Source organism: Mesocricetus auratus, unplaced genomic scaffold (genome assembly GCF_017639785.1).
Source record: "Mesocricetus auratus isolate SY011 unplaced genomic scaffold, BCM_Maur_2.0 Super-Scaffold_100053, whole genome shotgun sequence".
NCBI classification, from domain to species: Eukaryota; Metazoa; Chordata; class Mammalia; order Rodentia; family Cricetidae; genus Mesocricetus; species Mesocricetus auratus.
The window spans coordinates 18,620-35,239 of NW_024429230.1; the positions used below are offsets into that span (position 1 = coordinate 18,620).

The 16,620-nt window shown below is 47.5% G+C and overlaps 1 protein-coding gene across 1 annotated transcript in view; it reads left to right on the top strand.

The window, feature by feature from the left end:
- The window catches only part of Nid2 (nidogen 2), a 61,012-nt gene that overhangs the window by 12,494 nt on the left and 31,898 nt on the right, over positions 1-16,620 (top strand). The window contains exons 4-6 of the mRNA XM_040735901.1: positions 3,007-3,725; positions 12,153-12,302; positions 13,071-13,316. Of these exons, the coding sequence (XP_040591835.1) occupies positions 3,007-3,725; positions 12,153-12,302; positions 13,071-13,316 (1,115 nt within the window). The remainder of the gene's footprint in view (positions 1-3,006; positions 3,726-12,152; positions 12,303-13,070; positions 13,317-16,620) is intronic.

Consider the following 16,620-nt stretch of genomic DNA (forward strand, 5'->3'; position numbering starts at 1 on the left):
AGGAGGAGGCGTCGTGATTCAGTCTTTCAAACAGGTATTGTTGAAGATTAAATTACAAGTAATACAATTTGCAAGGAGGATGGATGGGGCTTTTAGAAATCTCACGATTTCTCCTCAGAGACAAATCTGCTTCGTAGTCTCCCCAGTGGCTTATTCTGCTAGTGCGGTGCTAGGCCGTTCTGCATTTGTCCAGTTAGTGCTCAGATGAGATTTATTGACTCCAGGTTGCTCTGAATCATCATTTACAGGACAACCTTACCCTTGTGCTTAGCAACTAGGTGGTAGGCATATGGGGTAACTCGGAGGAAATTTATTGGTCATGTATTATCTGCTAAGCTTTGTGACAGAACATTTGCAGATGTTATCTTAATTAAAAACTCACTCGACTTATAGGTAATAGCTATAGCTGTCTTCTCAATTTTTAATCACCTCATGGAAATTCGGTGAGGTGCCTAAAGCGGCCAAGCCGCAGTTCAGCACAGATCTGAAGCATGGACCATGGCTGTATTTTATACAGAGCCTCTGTGCCCTTTCCTGTTGTGGAATCCATGTGGGCATCTGCGGGTTTCCTCACCTGCTGTGTGGTCTGGACTTTAGAATTTCACTACTTACCTTCTGCCCTCTCTTCTCATTCCTACTCAGGAGCTTAAAGACTCTCACTCCCAGGGTTGTATGTAGAGCCTTTGGCAGGAGGGCTGTGCACTTGAAATAACGACAGTTTTTAAGGCACAGGCCCTGAACAACAGCACCTGGGAAGGGAGGTCCAGGCAGCCCAGAACCCTGGAAAGGGTTGGCAGCTGCATGGGCCACAGGAAGTGGGTGCATGTTTGTCTGTGAGTGCATGTGTGCACACGTGTCTGTGTGTGCAGAGAGCCTGTGAAGAGCAGTTGTGTTTCCCTGCCCTTACACGTGTGTCACACACGGGCATGCATGTACACGTAAAGGCCCTCACATGTGTCACACGGGCGTGCATGTGCACATTAAGGCGCTCACACGTGTGTCACACACGGGCGTGCATGTGCACATAAAGGCCCTCAAGGGTGTGTCACACGGGCGTGCATGTGCACGTAAAGGCCCTCACATGTGTCACACGGGCGTGCATGTGCACATTAAGGCCCTCACATGTGTCACACACGGTGTGCATGTGCACATAAAGGCCCTCAAGGGTGTGTCACACGGGCGTGCATGTGCACGTAAAGGCCCTCACATGTGTCACACACGGGCGTGCATGTGCACATTAAGGCCCTCACGGGTGTGTCACACGAGTGTGCATGTGCACATTAAGGCGCTCACGCGTGTGTCACACACGGGCGTACATGTGCACATGGACACACACGCCCTCCACCCACATCCATTCCCCTTTCATTGCTTTCCTGGAGGCTTTCTAATCAGAAGTGCCAGGGAAGAACAGTTTGAGATGTGACCAGAATGACTGATAGATTTGCTGTTCTCCATGCTTAATAAAGGGAAAAGGCACACAAACAACAGAATAGCATGAAATCAAAGGGAGAGTTGCCTGCGACTTCTTTGAGTGACAGCGGTGCTACCTGCCCTTCCAGAATGGGCTTTGCCTCCTTCCGCATTTCGGTGAAGCACTGGCTTCTAGACCGCTTCCCTCCAGAGTCTGTCAGTATTATCATTGCGTGGGCTTAAACATTGTATCATGTGCCCAGCATTACAGGGACAACATTAGTGGTCTCAGGAAGGTCACAAGCACGGTCCTGGTTCTCACTGGAGCCTGCCGTGTATCTCCTTGCCTGGAATCTCCTCCTCAGTCAAGGTCATGCATTATTCATGTCTGTAGTGCTCCTTTGAATATTTAAACATGCACATTCAGGAAGGGAAGAGAGTAGTTATTAAGTGTTGCCCACAGGGTCTGTGCTGGACCTTTAATGTGGGTGGGTGTTCTTCCTAAGAACTCGGGCAGGAAGGCAAGGCCATCCATTTTATGATCCAGTTTTTCTTTCTAGGAGACAAGTTATTTCTATCAGGAAGCATTCCAAATGACCTCAGAGTGTAGGATAAACTAATTGGTTAGTTTCCCATCAGGCACTGGTGCTGCAAACAGCAGGGTATTGATTTATGTCTCATTAGAAGGCATTTATTTAGCTTTACTTTTCCATAATTTGTATTTTCATTCTCCTTGAAGGTTTTATAGCTGTCCATTTCCAAATTCAAGAGGCTTCCCAGCTGCAGCACCCCATCGTGGGGATGAAGGCAGGCTCTTAGGGTTCTGTCTTACCCTACGACGGTTTTCAGTTTTTAAAATTACACTTACTGGGGTGGGGGAGGGGGAGTCTAGGTGGGAGCTTGTGGAGTTTTGCTTGTGGAATTTGGGTATAGCTCTCAGCTCTTGGATTTCTGTCTTCTTTAGTGCAATGTTGACTCCCATTAGCATGACAAGTGAGGGCTGGAGGAATGCTTGCCTGGGGCATAAGCTGGCACAGTGGTTCCCCCTATTATCCCAGTATTTGGAAGGTGCAGGCAGAAGGGAGAGAAGCTCAGGGTCATCCTCTGCTATGTGATTTGGAGGCCAGCCTGAGCCACCTGAGACCAGGTCTCAGAAAGTAAAGAGAAACCCCAGCAAGTAAATTGGCGCAGAAACGATGGCAGCCTGCTTTCTGCATCGAAGTGAACCCTAGCAGCTGCTGCAATCTGCTTTCTGTTGCTGTGATAGAACCCTGACCCAAAGCACCCTGGGGAGGAAAGGGTGTAGTTGCCTTATATCCTGGGTTGCAGTGCATTGAGGGAAGCCAGGGCAGACACTCAGGCAGGACAGGAACCTGCAGGGAGACAGAGCTGGAGCAGAGGCCGCGGGGGACCGTCACTGTTGACTTGGATCCCATGTCTTGTCAGCCTGCTTTCTTACACAGCCCACCACGGTTTGCTTCTGTTTGACATACATCAGGGAAAATCCGACTTAGATCCTCGTAGTCTTAGTTTCAAAATGAGTTGTGAAGGAGGGTGAGTGCTCACGTCACAATCACCTCTTTCCTTTGTTCTTAGACTAAGCAACCTGGGAATTCCTGGCGTGTGGGCTTTTCATGTTGGCAGCAAGGCGCCCCTGGACAGTGTCAGGCCAGCGACAGTTGGAGGCGACCTTTCCCCCGCCCGCTCTTCAGCTGTGCTGGACCACCCCTTCAGCCAAGCTGCAGCCCTGGAGAGCTATTCTGAGGACAATTTGGATTACTACGATGAGAACGAGGAGGACCTTGAATACCCACCGGTTGAGCCAGGGGAGGCCTTGGAAGGCCACAGCAGAATTGATGTATCATTCAATTCCAAGGCTGATCCAGGCCCTGTGGAAAGTGGGACCTCGTCCCCAGATCTTGATCGGGCTTCTCCTTTGCCACACCCTGGTGACTGGCCACCCTACCGGGAAACAGAACCTGCTTCCTTGAACCCTCAAACCAAACAGGGAGCATCTGGGGGAGAGGTAGAGGTCCTGGACTCCAAGGACCCAGTGAAGCCTTTGGATCGTGTAGGTACCAGAACCGTGTCTCCTCCGGAGGCAGATGCAGCTTTCCTGACTCCAGACAAGGAAGACCTTGGGAACGGAAACTCCCAGCCCTACCCCGATGCAGAGCTTTCAGAGCCAGATGTTCCCGTCCCTCCTCTGGAAGGAGAAGTCCTTCCAGAGTACTCAGTGTCTGGTCATGTGCCCCCTCCGAGTGGAGGGGGGCGTGTGGTAGGAGTGGAGGACCATGTCAGTGCTAATGACCAGGGTAAGTGCAGTTGTGAAGCTGGGTATGTCACTCACGTGTGGTAATTCCGGCATCGGGGATGCTGATGCGGAAGGCTACCCTAGGCTGTATAGAGAGTTCTAGGCCAGCCTGGATTATAGAGTGAGACCTTTTCCAAAACAAAACAAAAAGTAGAGTTGTGATTTTCTTCTAAGTGAATGGGTGAAAAGTTTAGCAAAAAGACTGGAACTGATTTTTCCTCCTTGCGTTTAAGGAGATAAATTCCCTTTGCCAAGTAAATCTTGGCAGGAGAGTGCTTGGAGTCTCCTGACCATTAATAATGTGCTCTAAAAACTGAGCCTCATGGAGTGGGGAAAGAACCGGACTCCTGGGCCAGCTCTCCTCTCAAGTGTAATGAAATATTTCAGTTTGCACGTTCAGAGAGGGTGAGCCGTTTGGAGGCTTCATAGGCATTACAGAGTGGAGGGCTAAGCCGTCTGGCTCTGACTGTGGCAGACCTGCTGAAGAGCCCTTGCAGAGGACAGGGTAGACACCTGTGATGGGATTTTTTCTGGCTCTGGTCCCTGCAGCTGTGGCCTTCACCTCCCTGAGCCTTATCCTCAATGCTTGACTCACTGATGGGCTGGAAGGGGTGGGAAATGCCCACAGGGGACAGCACCTCATCCACACTGATGGACCCGGAAACTGGCCCTGTTCAGGGCCTGCTCACTGATCCCTGCCAGGAGGAAAGGGTCAGAGGTGACAGTCTTGTCCATTATGCATCGCCTTTTCAGTTTTTCCATCCATGTTTTGACAAAAACACACTAACCTAACAAAGGGGCCCTTCTGGGGGCTGCTGACATTTTTTTTTTTTTTTTTTTGCTGGATGTTATTTGGAGAAATACTTCAGGAGGAAAGACTTGGGTTTAACAGAGCATTGAGTGACAATTAGCGAAAGCATTGATGTCAAATTTGAATCTTGGCTATACCAAACTTACTTCACCCCCAAGTCTCTGAGCTCCCGTAGATGTATTGGCAGGACTTGCTGTGAATATATGTGACTTTCTCAATGCCTGCATCCAGTCTCTAAAATTAGTCATTATTGATTTTTAGAAGATTAAAAACATTGGAAGTGCGGTGCAGGACGCACAACCGAGATGGCAAACAGAAAAAGTGAAAACAAGGCACTCAGTACAGAGATTTTGCCCTGATTCCCTTCTCCCTGACCTAGTCAGATGAGCAGTGCTTTCTGTAAATGCAAAGGCATGGACCTTTTCTGGAAGGTTCTAATACTTTCAGATCCTTCTAACAGTCTCCGAAAGTTTCAGTGTGACTTCTTTCTGTGTAAAGAGATTTACAGGCATGAATGGATCAAAGGATTTCTCAGTCACACAGATGTGTGTCTGAATGGCCTTTTGTTGGGGACTGTGTTTTCCTGGCCCACGAAGAGCCCACAGTTAGGAAAAGCCAATCTGCGTGCAGTTGCCTGCGCCTGAGGTTGCTGTGGATGTGGCCCAGCACGAAACTGTAAACTTACTGAAAACATTATGAGATCTCTTTTCTTTTGTAACTCAGTTGTGGTTCTTGAATTGAGGTCTTTGTAGCTGACAGTGTATTACAGTGTTGAATGCTGGATGTGGCTGTTTAAGAGCCCAGAAGGGCCTGAAGTGGAAATAGCTGCTGTGAACTGAGGTAATGGCATAACCCGGGAGGGGCATGAACTGTGGTATTTATCAGCTGCCAAATGTAGCCAACTATTGACATCTTACATGGCAGGATGCTTATGAAAAATACATTCAGGGGGACAGTGTCTAATTAGAAGTCTTTAGGTCTTAGAGAAAAAAATCTTTTACATTTTATTTTAGAAATATTTGTGCTTGTTCAAGTGTGTGGAAGCCTAGCACTTTAAAAAATGTGAGCTGTCTGAAGCATAGAAGCGTGTGATTTGTTACTGTTTATGTGAAGGGAAACACTGGCATCCTGGAGGTTTGTCTGGCAGCTGTGGGATTGCTGGTGACTGTCATGAGGATCATTGAGACCTCGCAAGAACCATCCGTAGAGCAGAAAGCCCATGGCTCCCGGTGGTGAATGGACTACCCCACAGCTTTGTCATGTAGTTAGAGGAGGGACACTGTTTGAACCTTGTTTTCTGAATAGAAAACACCATTTCCAATACATTTTAGCTTCCCATTTAAGTGTGTAGCATTCCTCTTGCTAAGCCAGGGAATTAGGATTTTGTTAAAGGCCCAGAAAATCTTTCTTAGCATTTTCATTAGGACACTGCATGTGTGCACGAGCACACATTTGCAAGTGTGCGGAGGGGAGGACAACCTCAGGAGAGTGTCCTCCTCAGGAGTGCCATCAACACTGTCTCTTGCAGGCCTAGAACCTGCCAGATGTCCAGACTGGTGGCCAGGAAGCTTTGGGGAACCACCTGTTTTGTTTTTATAAACATGGGTTCTGGGAATCAACCTTGGGCCCTAATGCTTGCAAGGCAAGTAATTTCTTGTTGAGCCATCTCCCCAGTCCTATAGTTGATCGATCGATCCATCTACCTATCTGTATCTATCCATCCTATCCCGAGGGGCTGCCATTAAAGGCTAGACTCACAACCCAAAATATCTATCTGTTCTTACCTGTCTAAATACCTACTTATCTATCTTCTATCTACCTACCTATCCAATCTATCTGCCTTGCTATCCATCCATCCATCCATCCATCCATCTATTTATTTATTTGGTTTTCCAAGACAGGGTTTTCTTTGTTTTGTATTGTTTGAGACAGGGTTTCTCTGTCTGGCTATCCTGAAACTCACTCTGCAGACCAGGCTGGCCTTGAACTCCCAGACATTCACCTGCCTCTGCCTCCTGAGTGCTAGGATTAAAAGGTGTGCACCACCAACATCTGGCCATCTATTTAATTTTGAGACAGGGTCTCACTCTGTAGCCTGGTCTGCTAGAAACTTGTATGTTGACCAGCCTGACCTTAAACTCACAGAGATCCACCTGCCTTTTTTTTTTTTTTTTGGTTTTACAAGACAGGGTTTCTCTGTATTGTTTTGGAGGCTGTTGGTCCAGCCCGGCCTCGAACTCACAGAGATCCGCCTGCCTCTGCTGGGATTAAAGGCGTGTACCACCACCGCCCGGCTGATCCACCTGCCTTTATCTCTGAGTTCTGGCATGTTGGTATGCACCAACATGCTTGACTACCTACAGACTTTTTTAATTCAAGAATTCTAGATTCTTTTCAAACTATGCATCAGGCACACTCGGGTTCTGGCTTTGTATTATTTGCTTTACTCTGCTTTCATAGCTCATAACGCCAGCAATACAGGGAATGTGTGAGTATCTCTGAGGTGACCTGTATTCAGCAGTAGTTTGTTGTCTAGCCAAGAAATTACCCAAACAGCCACATGCTTTTCTCTGAGGGAGCTTGAGCTGCGTTGAGTCTGCCACTTTTCTGAGAACGGACTTTGCTTTAGATTGCATTGTTTAGGTTGATGATCAGAGTTGACTGGAGGGAGACAGTGTTAGCCCTTTTGTTTTGTAGGCTGGAAATGAGGCAGGCATTGCAGCAGGGACAGGGATTCCATTGAGGGCTACATCTGTGCTTGTGACTGCAGTCAGGGAAGTCTTACTGGAGGAGGGGGTGTTTGAAGGAGGTCTTGGGGATCTGAGTCCGAGGCAAGAGAAGGGAGCGTGTGGGAGCATTCTGGAGAGGTGGGTACAGAGGTGGAAATGGAGTCGGGGTGGGGCTTAGCTAAGGAGTTGGCCAGAGAAGCTTCAGCTGGACGGCCTGTGTTGTAGGGACAGGTGGTGAGGCTGACTAAGGGGGTTTGGTGCTCTTGAACCTGCTGAGGCTCTTCTGTAAGAACCCTAATATGATTTCAGTCGGCAATGGGAGCCAGAAGGGAGAGCCCCTGGGCTCCAGATCACTTGTGTGCTCTGCCCCAGAGAGGGGTCTCTTTTTTCTGTTTGGAAGTCGTTCACCCTGGAAGAGTCCGAATTCCTCTCTCCTGGTCTTCCGGGGGTGTTATGTAAGTGTCCTTGTCCTCACTGGACGTCCATTCTTGGAAGAATTCTAACATGCTGTGCACTTAACCTGACTTTCCAAACCCCAAAACCTCACACCTGTGGCTGCCTCCAGGTTGCCAAGACAGTCTGTGAGTCGAGGCTCCCACTCCTCTGAGGACACCTGTGTGCAGAGATTCCTTGATGGGTCCTGTCCTGCCCCTTGTCCAGAAGGTGATAGATGGGTGGGAGCTTGTTAGTGTCTTGACAGCTGGTGTTCACTGCCACAACAAAGTCTGATAGTTTGCCACCAGTGTGGTCACCCACCCTGCTGATACACAAAAGGTGACCATGGAGATTGGCAGGGAAGGCACGCCACTGCTGTTGCTAAAGAGGATGTGGTGCTCCTGTGTGGTCTGTCTTTCCGGGTGGTGAGGAAATGGGGGGGGGGATCTGCTCTGCAGTGAAAGCATTGATTTTTGTTCTTAAGGTAGCTGTACAGTGTTGTTAAAGGCACAAGTCTGCCCAGCTGCGTGGGACAGGTTAAGGAAACCCTGTGTCCTCTGTGAAGTGCACTATGGGACCTCCTCTCGCAAGGCTGAAGACAAGTGCTTAAGCCTTTCTGGAAAAAAACAAAAACAAAACTAAGATTGAAGGATGGGTCAGAACAAGTAAAGAGGAGAATTTTCTATTTTTGTTAAAAACTCCTAATTAGGGTAAGACCCAAATACTCTGGCAACGTCTGCTTCGTTTGCTATATATCCCCACCCCGTTTTCCTTTCTATTAGAGGATGTGAGAAAACTTTTTTAAAAAGAACATTAAATGGAGAATACAAGAAGCGAGATTTAAAAACCCTAACACCGAGATGCCGTGTGCAGTTATCCGGCCTCAGATGACACGTCTGTGACAAATTGAGCTCATTTAGACCTGGCAGCCTCTGCCCACTGCCTGCCCAGACTCGGCTGTGGAGCGTTCTGACCATGTATAGTTTGTGGAGGCGGAACCACAGATTCCTGGCATTCCCGCAGAGAGTTGGGAAGGCACTGGTGGGTTTAAGGTGGGCCTCAGAATTGGTCTTTTTAACGACTGTCTCGGTGTTCCTGATGTACTAACCCTGCCTGAGACGGGAGATGGCGCCATGCTGAGGGTGGGCGTTGCTGTCAGGGTGGGGTGCAGCTCCTCCTGGTTTTCCACGTTGGCTGGTGTCGCACTCTTCCCTTTCTCACCCCCCCCCCCCCCAGACAAGACCTGTGGCTCTGCCCGAGCCTCCTAGCAGGTTTGCAGTACCAAGGCCCCAGCTCACTGAAGTCAGCCATACTTGCTTATTGGCTGCTGCCCAGGAGAATGGCAGCTGCTTGCCTGGCTTCTGGCCCATGGCTCAGAGAGAATGTTGGGTAAATAGCTGTTCAACTGGTGGATGAATGAAAGAAAGGACTGCATGCGATGCTTGCTTTCACTAACATGTTTCCGTTTTAGGTGTTAAGTGTGCAAGCGTGTGTGCAGGTGGGTGTGGAAGACGGTATAAGGGAAGTAAGTTTTCCCCAGTTTGGGGCTGCCACATGACCGAAAAGGGTGTGTGCTTGGTTCAGGTTCCATTCTTTTTTTTTTTTTTTTTCTTTTTTTTTTTGGTTTTTACGAGCCAGGGTTTCTCTGTATTGTTTTGGAGGCTGTCGGTCCAGCCTGGCCTCGAACTCACAGAGATCCGCCCGCCTCTGCCTCCCGAGTGCTGGGATTAAAGGCGTGCGCCACCAACGCCCGGCTCAAGTTCCATTCTTACAATGACAAATTTCCTGAGAAGAGTGTCAGGTTAGCTTACCAATAGATAGTTGATTCATCGAAGTTATTATGAGTCTTACAGCTGTTACAAAGAAGCCTTTTATCATCTTTCATTCTGGTTTTTCTTACTAACTTTAGAGCCCTTTTCTGGAACCTGAGAGACGGTCACCATGCATGCTGACCTGGGTGTGACCCCTGGGACTCGTGTGGTAGAGAGAAAGCTGATTCCCTTTTTGCATGTGTAGTCTCCTGTGAGTTACTGGACATGCTCCATGACGCATGCTATGATCACATCTAGTGTTTTAGCTGAATTAACCTAGCTCTCCCTTCTCTAGTCCCCTCTTCATTTCCTGATGAGGCTTAGAGTAAGTGGGGCAGTATGTCTTCACAAAATAACACACAGCAGAAACACAGCACAAACCCATCCATCACTCCCCTAATTTGCAAGCCAGGCCACGTGTGAAAACTTTTCTTTTGATCAGATGGAACTGAAACACGCGCACGCACACACACACACATACACACACACATACACACACACACACACATCCTTAAACCAATGATAACAAGTAGTTTTCTACATAGAAAAGGCTGTGCTATTCTTGTCACAATTCATTCTGCCTTTTTGTTTCCTGTAACAAATTTTGTTATTTTTCTATTTAAAAAAAAAGTTATGCTTGTCACTTTCTTGTTAAAAAATAAAAGAAGTAGAATTATGCCTAATTTCCTACTTTTATCAAGCTGGAATTTCTCAGGCAAGTCACTGACTCCATTCTTACAGCTCCTCACCAGCTTTTCCCTTTAACCAAGGTGTTCTGACCCAGGGACCCCGCTGCTTGCTGCTTCTCAATGATGCTGCAACTGTAAAAGGAATGCCTAAGGTGCTCTCAATAAGTATGCTAGTGTTGATGCCTGTCTGTGCTTGGGAACGTGCACCTGAGTGTAGATACCCAGAGAGTCCAGAAGGGGGTGCTAGATCCCGGGGAGCTGATTGTGAGGCCACCCACGTGAGTGCCAGGAACTGAACTCGGGTCTTTTCTGCCCTTCGCTGCTGGGCTGTCTTCATTCCCTTTCCCCATTTCTCACCCGGGGAGCTGGAGTTCCTGGTGATTGTGAGGCCACCCACGTGAGTGCCAGGAATTGAACTCGGGTCTTTTCTGCCCTTCACTGCTGGGCTGTCTTCATTCCCCATTTCTCACCTGCCTGTTTTTCTCAACATGCTGCAAACCTGACCCCACCCTTAGCCTTAGCTGGGCGCCACTGTAGTAAGGATCCGAGCCTTCAGGGTTCAGTTCCAGCTGTCCACAGCCCTCATGACTCCAGGTGAGTCATCTTAATCCTCTTTGCTTCCCTTTATCCGGAAAACAGATTAAAAGTAGCACTTGCTACCCGGGGAGAGTTAATGTTAAAGCTGGCCGAAGAGTGCCTGGTCTAAATCAAGCCAACTTAAATGTTATCTCTGTAACACTTGTGTTTGCTGATGCAAGTGTTTGCGCCGGGTGCATTGTTGCATACGGGGAGTAGATCTTTTCGTTGTCTTCGTTTTTGTTCTCACCTGGAACACTAAATAGTGAGTTTTCAACTCCCTCCACCCACTCCTGTTTCCCTGTTTTCAGACCTGGCCCTGGAAGGCCACCACAACCTGTTTTTTCCTATGAGTGGCCAGAGCTTGTGCTCATGTGAGCTCCAGTGGCTAGAATGCACTAAAACTCTCTGCCCTCCCTGCTTGATCCAAATTCTCTTGGTGTCTCCAGCCTACTCTGGCTCCTGGGGGAGGCAAAGACACGCACAGCCATCCTGCCTCCTGGTGGCCGTGCTTGGGATTGGCCCAGCATCTTGGTACAAAGCACTTAACCTGCCTGTGACCCAATTCCCAGACACACTTTGGCCATCTCTTTTATAGACAATTACATGATGGTCTTTTCCCCCTCTTTCTTATCTTCTTCCCTCCCTCCCTTCTCTCTATTGCACAAATATCTTTCTTTACTGGGTAGAGTATGTGGGCGGTTTGAGCAATAATCCCTGGGGCATCAAGTTTACTCGGGTTCACTGTGGCTTTGTAGAACATCTGTGACTACAGCCTAGGTTGTTTCTCTTGCATAGAAATCATACTTGCACTGGAAAGGACAAGACCTGCAAGGACCGAGAACTCCTTAGCCCTGTTACTGGTTCTTTTTCCTCCCCAAGCCTTGTGCATCTGAAGGCAAGCGTGTGTGCATCCTTTAAGTACGGGTTCCGTCCAAGTTAGCTGCAGTCCCTGCATCTCAGCTCCCTCCTTTGCCTTGCTCTCAGAAGGTCGTTACTCTTGTGTTGAATCATACGAAATTGCTAGTGTTTGGCCTTTTTTGTTTTTTACTCACCAGATGTTGATTTCATAAAGCACACTCTAATCTGCAAGAATGGTTTGCCTTGGAGACCGCTCTCAGACCACAGAGGTGCAGCTGAAGCCCAGCTCACTGGTGTTGTAATAAGACCCAGTTGGCAGCAGCGACCTCAGCTTCTTGCCAGAAAATATAAAGCAAGCTAGTCCCCCAGGCTGATGCTACTCCTATCTCTTCGGCATCAAATGCTATTTGTTTGTTACAGTCCAAGCTGACTGTGGAGTAGATGCGGTGTCTGATGACGTTTAGTGGTGACAATGCCGGATCCTTTGGCCTTTCCAATGTTTGTTTTATTTTGCAGTCTTCTCGTATAATGGTGCCGCCAGGGAAACCTGTGAACACAGCCATGGCCAGTGCTCCCAGCATGCCTTCTGCACCGACTACTCCACTGGCTTCTGCTGCCACTGCCAGTCCAGGTTTTACGGAAACGGGAAGCACTGTCTGCCAGAAGGTGATTGACAGGCTGCTGTGTGTAGGGTCACGGTTTGCCTGTTTCTGGTTACAGTGCGGGCTCTAATAGGTGATCTTACATCTCTGCCATGTGAGTCACAGCACTAGTGACTGAGTGATAAATACATGGTTTGTACTGATTTCCCAACTTGAGAATTAACTAGAAATGTTTCCACTTTGCCCATTCCTAACTCTGTAGAGCCAAAGTGGAGAGGAAAGAAGGAGTGTTGGAGAGATCCCAGATAGGACTGAGTCAGACATGAGTGGTTGGTTCGTAGCTCATCATCGGAGGGACTTGTTAAGCTACATGTGGTGGTACATGCGTACCGTCCTAACAGTCGGGAAGGAGGCTGAGGAGGAAGGGTTCAGAGTTGAAGGCTAGCCTGGATTTCATAGTGAGCTTTTTAAAGATTTATTTATTTGCTACGTATACAGGGTTCTGTCTGCATGTTTTGAAGAGGGCACCAGATCTCATTACAGGTGGTTGTGAGCCACCATGTGGTTGCTGGGAATTGAACTCAGAACCTCTAGAAGAGCAGTCAGTGCTCTTACCTCTGAGCCATCTCTCCAGCCCTGGTAGTGAGCTTTAAGGTGGCATCCACAGAGATCTTATTTCAGGAAAACCAACATCAATAATAATAATAATAATAATGAAGTGATTTTTCCAAAGAGTGATCATAGGAGTATTCAGGGGGAGTCGTGTCATCTGTGCTTACCTGTTCCCAGCCTGCTGGCGCCCAAAACTGAGAGGATTGTTTTTGTCTTTCAGGGGCACCTCACCGAGTCAATGGGAAAGTGAGTGGCCGACTCCGAGTGGGTCACACTCCTGTGCACTTCTCTGACGTGGATCTGCACGCTTACATCGTGGGCAATGATGGCAGAGCCTACACTGCCATCAGCCACATCCCACAGCCGGCAGCCCAGGCTCTTCTCCCCGTCATCCCAATTGGAGGCCTCTTTGGCTGGCTCTTTGCTCTGGAGAAGCCAGGCTCAGAGAATGGCTTCAGCCTCACAGGTGAGTGGAGCTCAGATTGACAAACAGGGATTCAGAAGCGGTACCCGCGGAGCAGCCGGAGCCCATTTTATTTCTGGAGAAGAAGGAGTCTTTCCCCCAGCTCTATCTGCACGTCCTTGACATACACAGGTCATAGCTTTTTAGGCTGGGTCGAGGCTGCAGAGGAGGGCATGGGACTGAATGTGGGGTTTGCTAAAAGGTTCTGGCTGCTCAAATAATGTATAAGCACACAATGAGCGTGGGTGATTCTGGTAGCACGTGCCCGTGCTGCACCATGTGACTCCAAAGCTGCCTGGGCCCTGAGCACGCTCTGTAAAACGTTGCCTGGGACCTGTGCTCGGATTCCAGTCTGTTAGAGGTTTCCAATTGCAGTGTTCGTGCTGTGCATACAGATCTCCGGCCCTCACAGAAACACGCTGTGCTTCAGCACGTAGGCATCAAGTAGCTCTGGATTGTTCTCTGTTCATGATAGGTTTTAAAAACTGTTGTCTGGGGCTGGAGAGATGGCTCAGAGGTTCTGAGTTCAATTCCCAGCAACCACATGGTGGCTCACAACCATCTGTAATGAGATCTGGTGCCCTCTTCTGGCCCGCAGGCATACATGCAGACAGAACACCGTATACAAAATAAATAAATAAATCTCTTTAAAAAAAAAAAACTGTTGTCTGAGCTTTAGACTTTAATTTCTTGAGAATTGTTCAGTGAGTTGTAGGTTGTGATTAGGGCATATTTTCCAGCAGTTTCTGAAGTGTCCATGAACGCACTTCTGCCATTCTGTACCTTGTAAAGTGACATTTTCAGCATCAGTGATCAAAACCAGTCGAGTCTGAGACATGCTAAAGATATCCTATCCTCTGCAGTGTGAAATATTCAGCTAAGAGATAATTCATTGCATAAAATAGTAAGATAATGTAATATTAAATAAATATAAAATAAAACAAGCATGTCCATCTCAGTAGTATACAGGTTTTCTTTCATTTTTAATAAGTGGTAAATTTGTATGTATACCAAAGCATTGCTTTAAAATAAATTTCTTTATTCCTCGTTATCCATAAATGTATCCATACCTTAAATAACTGTACATCTGGGCAGAGCAGCGAGTTCTTGGGTATAAAGGAGTCGTGAGTGGAAAAATTTTAAAGGCTCTGCTGTCAGACTTGCCTGCATTCAGATCACCTGGGTTGCTGTGGGCCTACAGGGCCAGGGCAGAGCAGTGAGGATCCGTCCGTAGGTGCCAGCGCTGCTGGCTAGAACTCTCCCTTTGGGAGACAAGGGAGTGTGTGGGTGAAGGGTATTCCTTGGCTTCTAGTATACCCCTAGCGGTGCATGCTTCCTCCCTTGCACATGAAGGTATGTACCGGGAGAAAAGCCCTTTCCCCACCTCAGAGTCCATCTAAAGGATGTATGCCACCTTCACTCCAGATTTAAGTAAAGTCTGAGTCAAAAATAGCTACAATATAGTATGCAAAGCTTTGCTTGAATTTCAGGAAAAGTGTTTTAAAAATATAAGCATGTCTGTATTATGTTACATAGGATATACATGACCAATGTATTCATGGTATATCTGAAATTTAAATTTAACTGGGTATCCTAGTTTACATGTGGTTTGCTAATCCAGCAACCTTAAAAAGAGATGTCCTGAGTTAAGTCTTACAAAATACAGCTCCCACAAAGAGAACAGGGCAGGGGGAATCGAGACTCTTGGAGAACTTCAGGAGAGCAGACGGTTTGCAGCTAGGACTGAGCCCAGGCATGGCAAATTCCTTAGGGACCGTCTCTAACAGAGACCAGGAGGAAGATATACACACACTAGTGACTAACTGTCTCTAACAGAGACCTGGAGGCAGATATACACACACTAGTGACTAACCGTCTCTAACAGAGACCAGGAGGAAGATATACACACACTAGTGACTAACCGTCTCTAACAGAGACCAGGAGGAAGATATACACACACTAGTGACTAACCGTCTCTAACAGAGACCAGGAGGAAGATATACACACACTAGTGACTAACCGTCTCTAACAGAGACCAGGAGGAAGATATATACACACTAGTGACTAAATGTCTCTAACAGAGACCAGGAGGAAGATATACACACACTAGTGACTAACTGTCTCTAACAGAGACCAGGAGGCAGATATATACACACTAGTGACTAAATGTCTCTAACAGAGACCAGGAGGAAGATATACACACACTAGTGACTAACTGTCTCTAACAGAGACCAGGAGGAAGATATATACACACTAGTGACTAAATGTCTCTAACAGAGACCAGGAGGCAGATATATACACACTACTGACTAACCGTCTCTAACAGAGACCAGGAGGCAGATATACACACACTAGTGACTAACTGTCTCTAACAGAGACCAGGAGGCAGATATATACACACACTAGTGACTAACCGTCTCTAACAGAGACCAGGAGGAAGATATACACACACTAGTGACTAACCGTCTCTAACAGAGACCAGGAGGCAGATATATACACACACTAGTGACTAACCGTCTCTAACAGAGACCAGGAGGAAGATATACACACACTAGTGACTAACCGTCTCTAACAGAGACCAGGAGGAAGATATACACACACTAGTGACTAACCGTCTCTAACAGAGACCAGGAGGAAGATATATACACACTAGTGACTAACTGTCTCTAACAGAGACCAGGAGGAAGATATACACACACTAGTGACTGTCTCTAACAGAGACCAGGAGGCAGATATACACACTAGTGACTAACCGTCTCTAACAGAGACCAGGAGGAAGATATACACACACTAGTGACTAACCGTCTCTAACAGAGACCAGGAGGAAGATATACACACACTAGTGACTAACCGTCTCTAACAGAGACCAGGAGGAAGATATACACACACTAGTGACTAACCGTCTCTAACAGAGACCAGGAGGAAGATATACACACACTAGTGACTAACCGTCTCTAACAGAGACCAGGAGGAAGATATACACACACTAGTGACTAACCGTCTCTAACAGAGACCAGGAGGAAGATATACACACACTAGTGACTAACCGTCTCTAACAGAGACCAGGAGGAAGATATACACACACTAGTGACTAACCGTCTCTAACAGAGACCAGGAGGAAGATATACACACACTAGTGACTAACCGTCTCTAACAGAGACCAGGAGGAAGATATACACACACTAGTGACTAACCGTCTCTAACAGAGACCAGGAGGAAGATATACACACACTAGTGACTAACCGTCTCTAACAGAGACCAGGAGGAAGATATATACACACTAGTGACTAACCGTCTCTAACAGAGA